At 40.3% G+C, this 15,671-nt stretch overlaps 1 protein-coding gene across 3 annotated transcripts in view; it reads left to right on the top strand.

Moving 5' to 3' along the window:
- The window catches only part of LOC126978086 (uncharacterized), a 188,812-nt gene extending 175,302 nt beyond the window's left edge, over positions 1–13,510 (top strand). For 2 of the 3 annotated variants that reach the window (XM_050826802.1, XM_050826803.1), the window contains exons 19-24: positions 1,392–1,654; positions 2,972–3,223; positions 7,058–7,150; positions 9,099–9,292; positions 9,663–9,752; positions 10,240–13,510. In XM_050826802.1, the coding sequence (XP_050682759.1) occupies positions 1,392–1,654; positions 2,972–3,223; positions 7,058–7,150; positions 9,099–9,292; positions 9,663–9,752; positions 10,240–10,384 (1,037 nt within the window). In that variant the 3' untranslated portion in view covers positions 10,385–13,510. The remainder of the gene's footprint in view (positions 1–1,391; positions 1,655–2,971; positions 3,224–7,057; positions 7,151–9,098; positions 9,293–9,662; positions 9,753–10,239) is intronic. The other variant, XM_050826804.1, reaches the window with a different exon arrangement.
- Positions 13,511–15,671: the final 2,161 nt, after the last annotated feature.

Here is a 15,671-nt window from a genome sequence, read left to right on the forward strand (position 1 = left end):
TCCGCGACACGCCGTCGCCCGCGCGTGCCGTGTCCGTCATCACCATCTCCGACTCCGACGACGACGAGCAGCGGCCTCGCCCGCGGGACAACACAGGTGACGTCATACAACAGACACCATCACGATCCGCGACACGCCGTCGCCCGCGCGTGCCGTGTCCGTCATCACCATCTCCGACTCCGACGACGACGAGCAGCGGCCTCGCCCGCGGGACAACACAGGTGACGTCATACAACAGACACCATCACGATCCGCGACACGCCGTCGCCCGCGCGTGCCGTGTCCGTCATCACCATCTCCGACTCCGACGACGACGAGCAGCGGCCTCGCCCGCGGGACAACACAGGTGACGTCATACAACACAGGTGACGTCATACAACACAGGTGACGTCATACAACACAGGTGACGTCATACAACAGACACCATCACGATCCGCGACACGCCGTCGCCCGCGCGTGCCGTGTCCGTCATCACCATCTCCGACTCCGACGACGACGAGCAGCGGCCTCGCCCGCGGGACAACACAGGTGACGTCATACAACAGACACCATCACGATCCGCGACACGCCGTCGCCCGCGCGTGCCGTGTCCGTCATCACCATCTCCGACTCCGACGACGACGAGCAGCGGCCTCGCCCGCGGGACAACACAGGTGACGTCATACAACAGACACCATCACGATCCGCGACACGCCGTCGCCCGCGCGTGCCGTGTCCGTCATCACCATCTCCGACTCCGACGACGACGAGCAGCGGCCTCGCCCGCGGGACAACACAGGTGACGTCATACAACACAGGTGACGTCATACAACACAGGTGACGTCATACAACACAGGTGACGTCATACAACAGACACCATCACGATCCGCGACACGCCGTCGCCCGCGCGTGCCGTGTCCGTCATCACCATCTCCGACTCCGACGACGACGAGCAGCGGCCTCGCCCGCGGGACAACACAGGTGACGTCATACAACAGACACCATCACGATCCGCGACACGCCGTCGCCCGCGCGTGCCGTGTCCGTCATCACCATCTCCGACTCCGACGACGACGAGCAGCGGCCTCGCCCGCGGGACAACACAGGTGACGTCATACAACACAGGTGACGTCATACAACAGACACCATCACTATCCGCGACACGCCGTCGCCCGCGCGTGCCGTGTCCGTCATCACCATCTCCGACTCCGACGACGACGAGCCGCGCTAAATATTTAACTAAATTTTTTTATAAATACACTCGTTTTAACATCTTGAAAGTACTTTATTTATTGTTACGGGACTACTTATTATCTGAATGACTGACAGACAGTGATTGTGTATTAATGATATTATAATGTCAAATTACAACCAAATTTCGCGGTATAATAACATAATATTAAATGTATTAGGAAGCGGCGAGTGCTTGGCCGTGAGCAACGCGCCGAGCGGCAACATGGAGCAGCGTGTGGTCGGCAACATGGGCAACAACATGGGCAGCACCATGAGCAGCAACATGGGCAGCACCATGAGCAGCAACATGGGCAGCAACATGGGCAGCACCGTGCCCGCCAACGTGAGCGGCGGCGTCATCTGCAGCGCGGTGCGCGAGCGAGACGAGCGACACGTCAAACACGAGCCGCACCAGTCGTGCCATCACCTTCACCCGCACAACGTTTGTATTCATGCAATCATCTTCCATGTTGTAGGACTATATTTTTTTATGAAAATAAGAGACGAGACGAGCAGGATTTTCTGCTGATGGTAATTGATGCGCCCTGCCCATCACAATGCAGTGCCGATTCTTGAAAGACTCCAAAATTCTGAGTAGCACTAAAACTGCGCTCATCACCTTGAGACATAAGACGTTAGGTCTCATTTGCCCAGAATTTCACTAGCTACGGCGTCCTTCAGACCGAAAGACAGTAATGCTAACACATTACTGCTTCACGGCAGAAATAGGCGCCGTTGTGGTACCCATAATCTAGCCGGTATCCTGTGCAAAGGAGCCTCCTACTGGTATGTAGATATATTTTTAGTTATCACTTCAAATGTTAACAAATTGTTTAGATTTGCAAGAGCGACATCTCAAGACAAGTTCCTAATATGCAAATATTTGGGTTGAGTAGGTTATCAACTGAAAAGTAGATCCTGTAGAGGAAGCCTCAACCTGAAAGTTGAACAAAGCATACAAAATTTTTTGACGATACGTCACTCGAACGATTGGCTCAGTTGGAAGAGCGCTCGCACGAAACGCGGGAGGTCGGGGATTCCAGTCCCGCATCGTTCATAAATTTTATTTTCAAATTTTTTTTTGTGTAATTAATCCCAGAAGTGAGGGTGATCACTTTAAAACATAACAAATTGTTTAGGACTAGATATGTACTGTTATATATATACTGCACAGCAAACCACCTTACCTTTTATGGAATAAACGGAGCAAAGCGCACGGACAATATATTATTATAGCCACCAACACTCTTGGAATACAGAAGGGATCACAAGAAAGCGTCTGGTCTTTTAGGAAGCTTTCCGTCCTTTTTTGGAGGATACTTTTGTCGTATCGGGCTGACAACACCGCGTATTTAAGATCCTTTCGCAGTTTAACGTGGCAAAAAGTTAGAATAACTTAACACATCCTGATGATGTTGAGGATGATCGCATTTTCAAAGCGATCGGGTCATATTATAACTATATGCTTTGCCTTACGTAGTTATACCATTAACCTAAAGATATTTTAAGATTCCATGCAACAATTTCACAGTGATTCGCTTCTGTGAAACCTGAAATATTTACTTGAATGTTCTGATATAATTGTTATTGCTTCATCTTTTCGCATTAACCCTTCTATGCAACTTCTCTTATTCTTTGTATTGATCTGACCTCTTGGAAATTACATCCCTTATGAGATGATGACTACATATAATATATATATGACAGAACAGAATTAAATTGATAATTAATAATATTAATAATAAATGAAAATTCTCAGCAACAGCAGCAGACTCAACAGCATCAAGCTCACCAGCAGCAGCAGCAACAACAGCAGCAGCAGCAACAACAGCAACAGCATCAGCAACAACAGCAACAAGCCCATCAACAACAACAACAACAACAGCAGCAGCAGCGACAGACCGCGGCTGCGCAGGCGACGCCACAGAGCCAGAAGAAGCGGTTACTTGCGCTCGCTCAACAAGACGCGCAGGCCAAGCATGAACCGCATCATGATCACCAACAACACTACGTAAGTTTCACTCAAATATCATCACAATATCACTCCAAAAGCTACCCCAAAGATTGCGCCAATAACCGGTATTGCGCCTCTTGTACTCAGCGAGGCCTTGCGTGACCTAATCAAATCGTTGCACCACCTATGGGATCCTGTCAGAACCCATGGTGTAATAATATACTCCGTCTGGTATGCTCTTCCCACGATGGGTTAAGACTACGTCATGATAAGACACCATTGATTATCCTTGTCAGTAAATTTAGGCACCTTCCATTAAGTTACTGAAAATAAAATAAATTCGTTAGTAACTCGTTTAATTTATCTATTTAGATTTAAATTAATTATTTTATTAGTTTATTTAGTAGTTCATAATTGCTTTATTATTATAAAACATATTTTGCTCGGATAAATCAATCGGCAGTGGCAAGACATCGCATTGAGAACTAGTGTCAGTCAACTCGATAGCGTTGTTTCACTCGAAAATAGTTTGAGAACAGCATCGCAACTGATGACGTATTCTTAGACCAATCACGTGACCCAGCTGTCATGGAAAGAAAAATACTAGGCGGAGTATATTATTACACCATGCCAGAACCTTATTATTATTATTATTATTTGAAGAGGGTGGCTATTTCCTGGTCCTAAAAGGTTCCTAGTAACACCGCGTCCAGAATTGGACTATTGTGTTCGCCACTCATACTAAAGCTCATCGTCAAGCCCTGCCGCCTTTACGAACCGCAGTAGTTCCCTGACGCGAGTGTTGCAAACACTATCTGGTGGTACGAAGTAGTTACCAAAGATTGTGTTACGCTTATGCATTAGTGGGCCGCAGTCGCAGAGTAGATGAATAGGTGTTTCAGCATCCTCAAGGCAGAACCTGCAAGCTTTGTCGCTTCTGATGCCGACCACACTGAGGTGCTTGTTTAGGCGACAGTGCCCGGTTAGCATCCTAGTGAGTATGCATAGATTTTTCCTGTTCAATGATAGGGCTTCATTCGCATAGCTACTGTTGAATGCCCTTATCAGTGCTTTAGAGTGGTTTAAACCTGAAGAGTTGTTCCAGCGTTTAAGTGCTTCTTGTTTACATTGGTTACTCAGGGTGTGTCGGATGGCGCTCTTGGGCAGTCCACAAATGGGTTCCGGACCATATCGGACTGCTTTAGCCCCAGCTCTTGGGAGCTCATCGGCCATTTCATTGCCTATGATTCCGGCATGCCCTGGGACCCATCTGAGAATCACTCTGTTTTTCATGCCTAATGAATTCAGGCATTCAACGCAATTATTGACTAACTTAGACGATGTCAAGTCAGCGTCTAAAGCCAACAATGCTGCCTGACTATCAGAGTGAATGTATATGTTATGATTGAAGTAGCCTTTTTGGATATTGGTTTCCGCGCATTCCAGGATGGCGTACACCTCTGCTTGAAATATGGAGGTAAAGCTTCCCAAGTTTGTGCTGGATTTAAACCTGGGGCGTTCTCCATAGACCCCACAGCCGACTTCATTTTCCATTTTGGACCCATCGGTGAACCACATGAGGCTCCCGTCCTTCCACGTGACTTTGTTGTTCATCCAGTTGTCCCTGGAAGGTAGTTCCACGATATAGCGTTTAACAGAGATTAATTGTGGAATCATCTGATCAGGTAACATGCCTTATATGTGGTCTCGCAGAACTGAGTCCTCTAAGGTCCTAAGCGTTTGCGACATCCAGTTACATGAACCCCCCTGGGCGATTGCCCTCAGCATGCTTGCCTTTGCCTCTTGCTGTATGAACAGTGGAAGAGGCGGTAGGTTTAGCATTGCTTCAATGGCCGCACCAGGAGTAGACGTCATGGCCCCGCTTACCAACATACAGGCAAGCCTCTGCAGGCTATTTAGTCTGTCTGCAGTTGTTTTCTGGTTGACTTTGTTCCACCACACAATGGAGGCGTATGTGATTGTTGGTCTCACAATTGCTTTGAATAGCCATAGGAGGATCTTGGGGCGCATTCCCCAATGTCTCCCTACCAGACGTCGACATACACCCAAGGTTGTTTTAGCCTTTTTCACGGCTTTGTCGATGTGAGAATTCCATGTGAGTTTCTGGTCGAATGCGACTCCCAGATACTTAACCTCAGCTGAGAATTCCAAAGTAGAGCCGTTCAAGGTGGGAGACTTCAGTTTGTTAAGTGTCCGTTTCCTCGTGAATGGCACAATAACAGTCTTCCCTGCGTTGACTGACAGTTTGTTGGCTGTACACCACTGTGAGATGGTGTTTAGCGCCTTATGCAATATAGAGCTTAGTAGGCTTTGGCAGAAACCTCTGACGATAATAACTAGGTCGTCTGCGTATCCTAGTGCATCAATCCTGAGTTCTGCCAGCTTACTAAGTAGTTCGTCTACTGCTAGTGTCCATAGAAGTGGCGAAAGAACGCCACCTTGTGGGCAACCTCGCGTAGTGTATAGCTCCAGTGATGTCCCATGGAGGGAGATTAGAGCTTTGCGATTTGAGAGCATTGACCTTACCCATTTGACAGTGGTGGAGTCTACATTTTTGTTAATTAGTCCCTTCACTAGCGTGTCTGTCGGGGTATTGTCAAAGGCGCCCTCAATGTCTAGAAACGCACAGAGTGCAATCTGTTTGTCTTGTAACGCCTTCTCGACTCTATCCACAAGTTGTAGAAGGGCCGTTTCTGTAGACCTGCCTCTACAGTAGGCGTGTTGAGAACTATGAATGGGCTTTAGGCTTAGAGCATCCTCTCTTATGTGTCTGTCCAAGACTTTCTCAATAACCTTCAGGAGAAAGGAGGTAAGGCTTATGGGTCTGAAGGAGCTTGGCAGGGAGTAGTCCTTTCTGCCTGCCTTAGGTATAAATAGTACTTTAGCCCTAGTCCATTGTTCATGCCAGAACCTTGGTAAGTTGTGGAACTCCAAAGAATATTAAGTTTCCTCACTGCAGGATCCAACTAGTAATGACGAGATTGGTAGTATATGAACACAACGGATTGCAAGCGAAAGTGACAGTTGCACCACAAAAGCTCACTTGAAATATTTGCTGTCTTACTATTATATGTTGGATGTAGGTACTATACTGCAAAAAATATTGGGGAATGCTGAATTAGGTGTTTATTTCACGATCAGATTTGGACTGTATCGATTAATGATGAAAGTCCAGGTCACGTCTCGTAAAAACCAAGAGAGAACTTTTTTTTTTCTTTATTGATTTAGGTTTATACCTTTATTTAGCTTTTATACCTATGTACGTGTCAGCTTCATTATAATCTAAGTACATTAAAAAAACAAAAGAAAAACAAAATTCTTAACTTAACAAACTAAAAAAAAGTTAATAAAAGGAAAAGAAAGTCATATCTATAGTGTTCAACAAATAAGACTTATGGATTCAAACAGACATAAGGCATCGTTAGATGCAGGACGGGCATAGTATATTTACAAACATGCCCGTATCAAATCTGTTCAAACCCATAAGTCCTACAAGTGAAATCGGACACATTCATTTAATAAGTGCTCAACATCCTCAATTGTTCTACATGAATCACATAGAGGTGACTCCGCAATTTTCATCAATAATATAAACTTATTCAAAGGTATGTGTCCGGATCTCAGTCTGTGAGAAGGGAGAACTTAAATTAGTACTTATGTACGTAAAATATGCTAGTAATAAACGTATCTATCTCTATGATGGCGATGATTTTTCCTGCCTTTCCTTTTGTGTTCTGGTTTGAAGAGCGTTTATACCGATGTCATTCAAGCTCCATGCCATACTACAGCTTTAACTGGAATATTGGGTTATTATTTTTACTGTAGCTAGCTTATGCTAGTCACGTGACTCAAATATATAAAAAATTATAGTATCGATGCTTCCAGAATGGCGGTAACGTGCGACAGAGCAACGAGTACCAGTGCAACCAGTACGTGCCGCCGCAACACAACAAGCGGGACAGTGTATGTATTACATATATATCTCAATAAGAATTTAGTGATTTTGCCTCCAGAAAAGTTGTTTTCATTTAGTATTATTTATAAACCGTTAGAAAAACTAGTGCATCAGCTTTCTTCATATTCGACTTCCCTTTTGTCGTTCTCGGATCTTAATTTATTTTCTGAAATATTAGGGGTTAAAGTATGAAATTGCCGAATTGTACTGTTTTTTTTTATGGTAATAAGGGACGAGACGAGCAGGACGTTCAGCTGATGGTAATTGATACGCCATGCCGATTACAATGCAGTGCCGCGCAGGATTCTTAAGAAAACCCAAAAACTTTTGAGCGGCACTACAATTGCGCTCGTCACCTTGAGATATAAGATGTTAAGCCTCATTTGCCCAGTAATTTCACTAGCTACGGCGCCCTTCAGACCGAAATAGGCGCCGTTGTGGAATTTGTATTTTTTTTTTAATTTAACATAGGTATCTGTTTAATCAAAATAATTACAATTATTATCTATACATTGCTGCCTTCTAATAGGATGGTCATTTATGCATTTGCGATAGAACTGTGGAGATCTAGATTCAACAAACTGTGTTGCAAGCATTTTGTACTGCCTCCTCCATATTTTTGAAAAGAACTACATATCTCAAACCATGAAGGTTCTATGTCAATTCGAAGAACCTATTACAATCAAACGACAATTTCAATACTTTAACCCCTATTATAAATAGCCTGCCAAATATGTTTTGATTTATTTTGTATTTATAATAATTTTAGTTTCGAATGAAAAGGTTACCGAATGGAATCAGACGGATACTGACTTTCTGTAAGACATAATGATATTGACTTCGATATTGTTTTTGTAAGCATAAATCCAATAATAGTCGTGGTAAAAAGGCTAGGGCACATCTGCGAAGATATTCAAAAGTAGGGTGTGATGGCCGCTGTCAGCGTGTCAACTAAAAGCTACAGATTCAGGGCTAAGAAACCAAAACCTCGACATTTGCCTAGTAATATTAAGCATTTTATTCCGAACTTACACACATGTTGAACATATTAATATTTGGGTTGCTATATTTATATGTCTCGTAGCATAGGCCTCCTCCAACTATTTCCACTGTTTTCTATCTGCCGCCACTCTTAGCCTTAAGGTCCCCGTTTAAACGTACTTTATAAAAAAAATTCGTGTTGAAAGAGTTTGATTTCAACACAAAAAATTTTTCACAATTACAGGGATCCTACCGGCTGCGCCAATTAAGTTGTTGAGCCAAGGTTTATAAAAAAAAATATATTTATTTCAAAAATTACATCGCAAGTCTATTATACCATAATCTATCTACTAACTAATTACAATATATATATACTTATTTTAATGCTTACAACTAAATATTCCCCACTCTAATGTTCTACTTAAAGTGCTGAGGTGGCATTGCACCTAAAGCTAATTTGGGTAGGGATGTCACTCTTAACTCTATCGAACTGGCGAGTCAGTGATGAAATTTCGTAATCGGATCACCGACATATAGCATTTGACTTCTTGGCTTGCCTTGAAAACCACATTCAGAGATCCAAAGAAAACAAACTAGAATGTCTACAAAGACATACTCAGGAGTAATTTGGAGAACGTCCCAAAGTGTATCTGAACCCTGGATGAGCTAGAACTTGCAGTGAATGACCTTAAAGGGTTGTGCTCCCTTTAAGGTCATTCTCAGCTAGTCTTTCCATCTTCTCACTTTTCGACCTCTGCTCCTATGCCCATCCATTTTTCTTGCTGACAACGGAGCCATGTTTAGTCAATCTCAATTGGTCGATTCGTAATAGGATGTCTGTAAGTTTTTTTTTTGCCTGACGTCTATATTTCTGACTCTAAAATCTAGATAAGTCACTATGATAAATGGTCTTTTTGATTAGTCGAACAATGCAGCGTATTTAATTTACTCTATCAGCACGGCTTATGTCCACAGAGCGGCGGTTGTCGCGAGTACATCCCGACGAGCGGCGTGAGCGGAGTGGGCGGGATGAGCGGAGTGGGCGGGGTCAGCGGAGTGGGCGGGGTCAGCGGGGTGAGCGGAGTGAGCGGCGTGGGCAACATGGCCGCCAACATGAGCGTCAACCCGCACAAGCACGGTTGGCACCACCATCCGCACGCACACTACAAGTAAGTGTTCGCAATACGCATGCTACACCAACGTTCCTCACTTCATGCAGTCCCGAAACAATAAGTATGTTTGAGGGGACTGATTATTTTTTAAAAGCTAGTATGCTGACGATATTACTATTTTTAAAACATTCTGAAAAACTTATATAAGAAATTTAATTTAATTTTTTAAGTTAGTACCTACATATTGTCGAGCCGACTGTACCATGCCTGTGGCTATTGCAGCTCTGTTGGCAGCGGCCTTTAAATTTGACGGGTTCCGCTCAGAATATAGAATTGATCAGATCTACCATTATATTATATTTTTTTAGTATTATCCATTTGCAACGCATAAAACTATTTTTTTAATAAAAATGTTTTTAAACTACAGAAGCGCGAGTGGCGGCGTGCTGTCTCCCACGGGGGGTATGTCGCCCGGTTACCTGCCTCCTCTGTACGTGCCCACATACCACTACCACACGTGAGTATCATAGTAATATGGTATGAGTAGCTTATCTATGCAAAGGTATCGTGACTGATATAACACTGCATCAAAACGTTAATCGCTAGCGATTTATAAGTAAAATTGTGAATTGGAAGAAAGTTGGTCTTTCGTGGGGTTTTTAATCTAATCAAAAATAAAACAAAATCGTGTATTTTACAAAGTAGTCAATGTGAACAGTCAGAAATCTAATAATAATAAAGAGTACTTACTACCAATAATAGTATCATTAATGTCGATTACAATAGACACCAGACTAGACTGGCGTATCGTTACAATAATGTTGTAAATTATTACAGTAGGCATCTAATTTCAGCTATCTATTATGAAGCTAGACACCGAATTATATTTTTTTTAATTTGTGATTTTTATTTTGACCATGGTGCTATTGCTACTCATCATCGTGATGCCACTTCCACAACACGAGATCGTGTAAAGTATATCGTAACGTTACTGTTGCTTTCAGAGGGGGCGTGGGAGCAGTAGGGGCCGTGGGGGCCCCGCCCCCCGCCCACCACGCCAGCGGGGCGCGCCTGCCGCCCTACCTGCAGCCCTACTCGCCCACCTACCTGCTGCACCAGCACCCACCCCAGCTGTGGTACACCGACTGAGACACTGCTACTGTACTACTACACTGAACGTGTTTCAACTACAAACTAATAACTCACAACCGGTCTTGAACATTAATAACGGGATATTCACCTCTAATTGATGATTTGTAAGATCCAACTTTGACGCAGTTGCAAGCCTGATGATCACTAGGGGATTCTACTGCGAATAACTGGATAATAGTGACTAGAACAGGATTTACGATCAGTTCAGGAACCGAAGAATTACAGTACCAGACATCCGTCCCGATACCATTAGTGTGATATGTAGACAGATAATAGCACTTGCAATAGTGTTGATGTCCTGTTATTAGTGCTTACAAAGTAATGTCTTCATAGTAATGTAATGTTTAGAATAGTTGTTCATTGATCTTTTTATGGCTTTTATATTATAAGTCAATTTCTTTGACTACAGACTGTCCGAGTGAAATATTCACTCTGTGTCTTGTTTTCTTAAAATATGTTAATTGTATGTTAGTATAGAGCCGAGAAAGGCTTGTGAATTGTTTAATTAATTTATGTGTGATCAACAATGAATACGCTTTATTCTGTATAATTTCACATGAAGTGATTATTGAGAATTATGTGACTTCGCCGATGACGACAATATTATATTTGTTTTAAAACTATTCAAGTTAATGCCTTTAGTGGTATAAAGCTTTTAGATGTAAGTAAATTGAACGCACATGTTCGCCGTCCTTACTGCGCGCGGCTGCTATGGTTGGATAACGACCGCTCCGGTAAGGGCAGACGAGCGAACCCGCGGGAACTCACTAACTTATCACACTACTAATTTTTAACCCAAAATGTATGACTAGTGTGCGCACGCGAGTTATACAGGCGACTCGCGAAAATGGGACAATTGCTAGAAAACAGCTTCGACTAAACGAGTTCATTGACCTGTCAGCTGTTCGAAAAAAGGTGCAGCGATAAAGTTAAGCTGTTGCAGTTAAGGGGAGTATGTTCATTATAATTGTTATATTTTTGTTTTTAAGAATCAAAATTTGACATAGCTTTTTCGAGCAGTTGTCCCGTTCTCAAGGACACCTGTGTTTAGTTCCTTGCTTAAGTTCTTGTATATTATAATATAATCCTGAGTACGGCCCGTTATTCGCGTAGGATGTTAGGTGTAGTATGTATATTGTAAAGTTATGATCGGGAGAGAGTAGGTTGCATTTACTAATGTTTTATCCTAGGTGTTAGTTTGTACCAAATTAAATGATTTATTAAAATCTTACGATACATTATTGTTGTGGTGGTTTCTGTCAATTAATTGGTTTCGTTTTATCGTATTTATAGTGATTCGCTTGTATTAACGTCCGGTATGTTCCATAGCAGTGGAAGTAAACATTATTTATATGATTTTCGTGTAGATTTTATATCGAGCGCATGTCGGTGACGGTAGACGTATATTATAGATAAAATTAATGTTTATTTAAGAATTTTAAATATCAGATTTCTAGAGCTATTTAGATTTAAATGAATTTGTGTATAATTTGTTAGTTAGTGTAATTTGATATGTTTTTTAGTTGCATGGTGTTTATTATTTGATGACGCAACGACGATTGCGCTCCGGCCGAGACGGGCTTTACTTTCTTTTAAATATATCGTGTTAGTAAATAATGGGTCGGGAAACCCACATTTTAACCATTTCCTTAACTATTAAGCAATTTGGGTTTTATTTAGCACCTACTACGTTTTATCATTTTTAACCTCGTGTTAAGGGGGAGTTTAAACTATTAATTTTAATTTCTATTATGTAGCGGTTAAGTATTATGTTAATATGAAGAATAAACATTAAAATGGTATCTACAGACCGAAACAGTAGGTCGTCATTTATCTCTTATATGTTCAGGTTTATCAGTTTTGCTGCCTAAGTTACTCATTATTTTTGTTTCTATTTCATTATAAGAATGTAATGGATTCTTTGATTTTATATTGGATCTACAACTAAAAAAAAAAATTTAACATATCATCATGCGTTTTCTGTTATGTGATTTGATTTCTATCTCACTTTTATTGGTTTATAAGAAGGGAAATATACTTTAATAAAATGCAGTCCTCTTCTATATATATATGCACATTTTCCTTCAATCTTACCTTTGTTTTAATTATTATAATTATAAAAATCAGTTTTTTTAATTTCGTTCAAAATATAACGATTTCTTTCGTGATTATAATAATAAGTAATAAGACACCCATAACATTATTTTATATAATATTTAGTTTGCGAGATTGTCCTCCATTGAGGCTAATTAAATGATCTCCAAAATATTCACCTACCCTCATTTACACACAATCGCTAAATATTAGCACATAATACAACAAACTAATTCTATAAGTGTAGAAATGGAATGTTTATAAATTTTACTTTCGTTTTTAGTGATTTCTAACGATGGGGCAAATTTGCAATTCTGTGATTTAGTCAATTGGAAATGTACATTTTGGGTCGTTGCAATAAATTCATTTTTGTTTGTATAAATTGAGACAACAACATTACAATACAATGCCCCATGTATGTATGTATATGTTAGCGGTTAGTTGCATTAGACTCTAGTGGTGTGCGCTGGTTTTAACAATTAGTTTGGACTGTTCTCATGTTATATTTATATAATGATGAATGTACAAATCGCAGACTTTCGGTTGTTTTTTTTTTCGCTTGAATAACTGTTAGTTATATTTACTGTGATCGCTATAACATATTATCGTTTTTCATGTAGATTTGCCCGATTTTGTAGTTATAGAATTTGCGTTAGTGAATTTGCTTGGCGTTTGGGCCGATTTTAAACCGACTAAATGACGGTTTATTTATATTATTACACATGTTACTCCGCCCCTGATCACCAGCTTTGAAATATATTAAATAATTAACCGCCATTTAATCGGTTTATAGTCAATTTGAAGATTCGGACGAAGTTGTGTGCCTAGCGCAGAGATACGTTTGTATCGAGTATTTGGTATTTTATGTTCGACTGTAGTTTGTAAGCGCTTGTGTTTAGACAAGTAGTGAACCATTAACATACTTGTGGGTGAACAGGGGCTAAATGCGCTCGTTATGCTTAAGAATTTTTTTTCATTAATAATCGCATTATTATGGGAGTTGTAAATAAACATCCAAATACCCTTTTATTTTTTATTTTTCGTTTTCCTTTTTTTCCGTTTCCTTCTCGGCCTGTCTAAGCCGTGGGCTTATTATATCGGCGGCCTGTCAAAGTTGCGGGCCTGTTATATTGCTGGACTGTCAAGTCGCCGGCCACTTAGCTTGGCTGCCCGTATGATAGTTTCTAAATTAGTGTTTTATGAATATAGTGTTTATAGAGATTGCTACCAATATTAATAATAGATCCATTTTAGATGTTATGGTTACAATTTGAACTTAGTGCTGTTAATTCAATAAAAGAAGATATAGAGGTTCTTGTCCGTGTATATCCATTCTTTTTTACTTTATAAAACTTGTGTCTATTTAATACTTCTAAAAGTACTCGAAAATCGCATTTCCTTTGACACGATGAGTCACGAATTTTGGCGAAAATAATCAATAGTGTTATGTAGTTAAGCTAAACAATTTTCTACGCTTTGGTTGATCACATGAGCAGTAACAAATCTGAAATGAAAAAACATTTCCAAATATTTACGAATTGATACACGTTTTATATTAATCGGGCCTAGTCGAGATTCTCTTAACAGAAGCAACGTATAAAATGAACCTAGTACAAAAATGTATATGTTTGACATTGACAGTTAGTTTAACAGCGGTGTCACGGTAAAGTTCTACTGTCACTGCATATATTTTCTATTTGTACGGCGTTTATTTTAATTAAAAAGTATCTCGAATGGGCCCCAAGAACTAATAGTTTCATCGCTTGATGATTAGTTTGACCGATTGTGCCCCAGCCCGACTACTGTTCCAGAGGCCTTATACATGACGCTTTTAGACAGAATACCACGTGATCATAACTACCTGATTACATTTTGACGATCATTCATATCTAATAAACAAATATAGTTTAAATCTCAGATGATTAATACGTCTAAATAGACTGGCAGCTTCAAACGTCGTAAAAATTGACACACATGCATGTGCAAGCTATGCACGCACACTAACACACAGTGACATACAAATCGCGAGTGTAAGACGTAGCTTGTCACGCACACTAAAGTAATAAACAAAATTTTTCATTCTGATGTAAATTTCATTGTTATTAGTCATTATTTTGACGGAATAATTTTTAATCGTTCTGAGGGCAGGCTAATATTCTTTGACCATTGGCCTGGACTGTGTAGGCAAATTAAAGGTTTGTTGTTGGAAAATAAGCTCATGCAAGAAAAACCCGAGTGGTATTTTTAGTTTACTGAAATAAATAAAATATTAAGATTGTCGCACTGTACTAAGGATAGTAAATAAAATAAATTCATATTTTTCAGTCAATAATGTATCTGAGGTTTTTTTATTTAGCATAACATTCGAAGTTATGTTATGTATCAATAAAGTTATATTACTATTATTAAAATCAGACTGCTAAGGGCATTAAAAATCCACTTAGTTCCCTTAGTTGCACAAATTTACCCCCCACGAGTGCACACACTTAGTACGGGGAAAGTGGATTCGGATTAATACGTTTTTTCCGAAGTGTTAATGTTTTAGACTTAATTTATTTATCTAATTATTACCTATGTACTCTATCAGTGAAATATTTTTTATTTTCCTTTCATGCTTATCTTTTAATTTTGACACAATTTTAATACTTAAGTGTGCACACTCACCAATACACACTACGATCAATCTTTGCTGAATTACCCAAGATGCTAAAGCTTAATTATCTAATTAAATATAATTATAATACTATTAATTAGATTTAGTAAGTCGTAATAATTAACGAAAAATAATTAACTATTATTTTGCCAGCCAATTTTTTTCTTTTCTGGCACTGCACAGTATTTAGCAAAAATAATACTAATTGATAGAGTTCTGTTCATAAGCGTCTTGTCTATGGCCTCTCAGCGACATTCTAGTCAATAGTGTGGCGGTGGCCAGCTGCTGTCTCGACAATAACCCGGTGTCAGACAATAATCATTCTTATTTCATTTGAAATAAAGTAGATTTCCGTTCGCCCTTTCTTATATGTAGTGTCGTAGACCTCTAGAATTCTTGTAGTAGGTAACAGTAATTTAACAAATATCGTTTTTGGTTTTATGTTGAGGCATGGTGCATGAAAACCACGCATCAGCTAAATTTGGTGTTAAGTGGTGGGTAACCCGGAAATATGATCCAACTATATCTGGTATGTTG

This window comes from Leptidea sinapis, chromosome 47 (assembly GCF_905404315.1).
Source record: "Leptidea sinapis chromosome 47, ilLepSina1.1, whole genome shotgun sequence".
NCBI lineage: Eukaryota > Metazoa > Arthropoda > Insecta > Lepidoptera > Pieridae > Leptidea > Leptidea sinapis.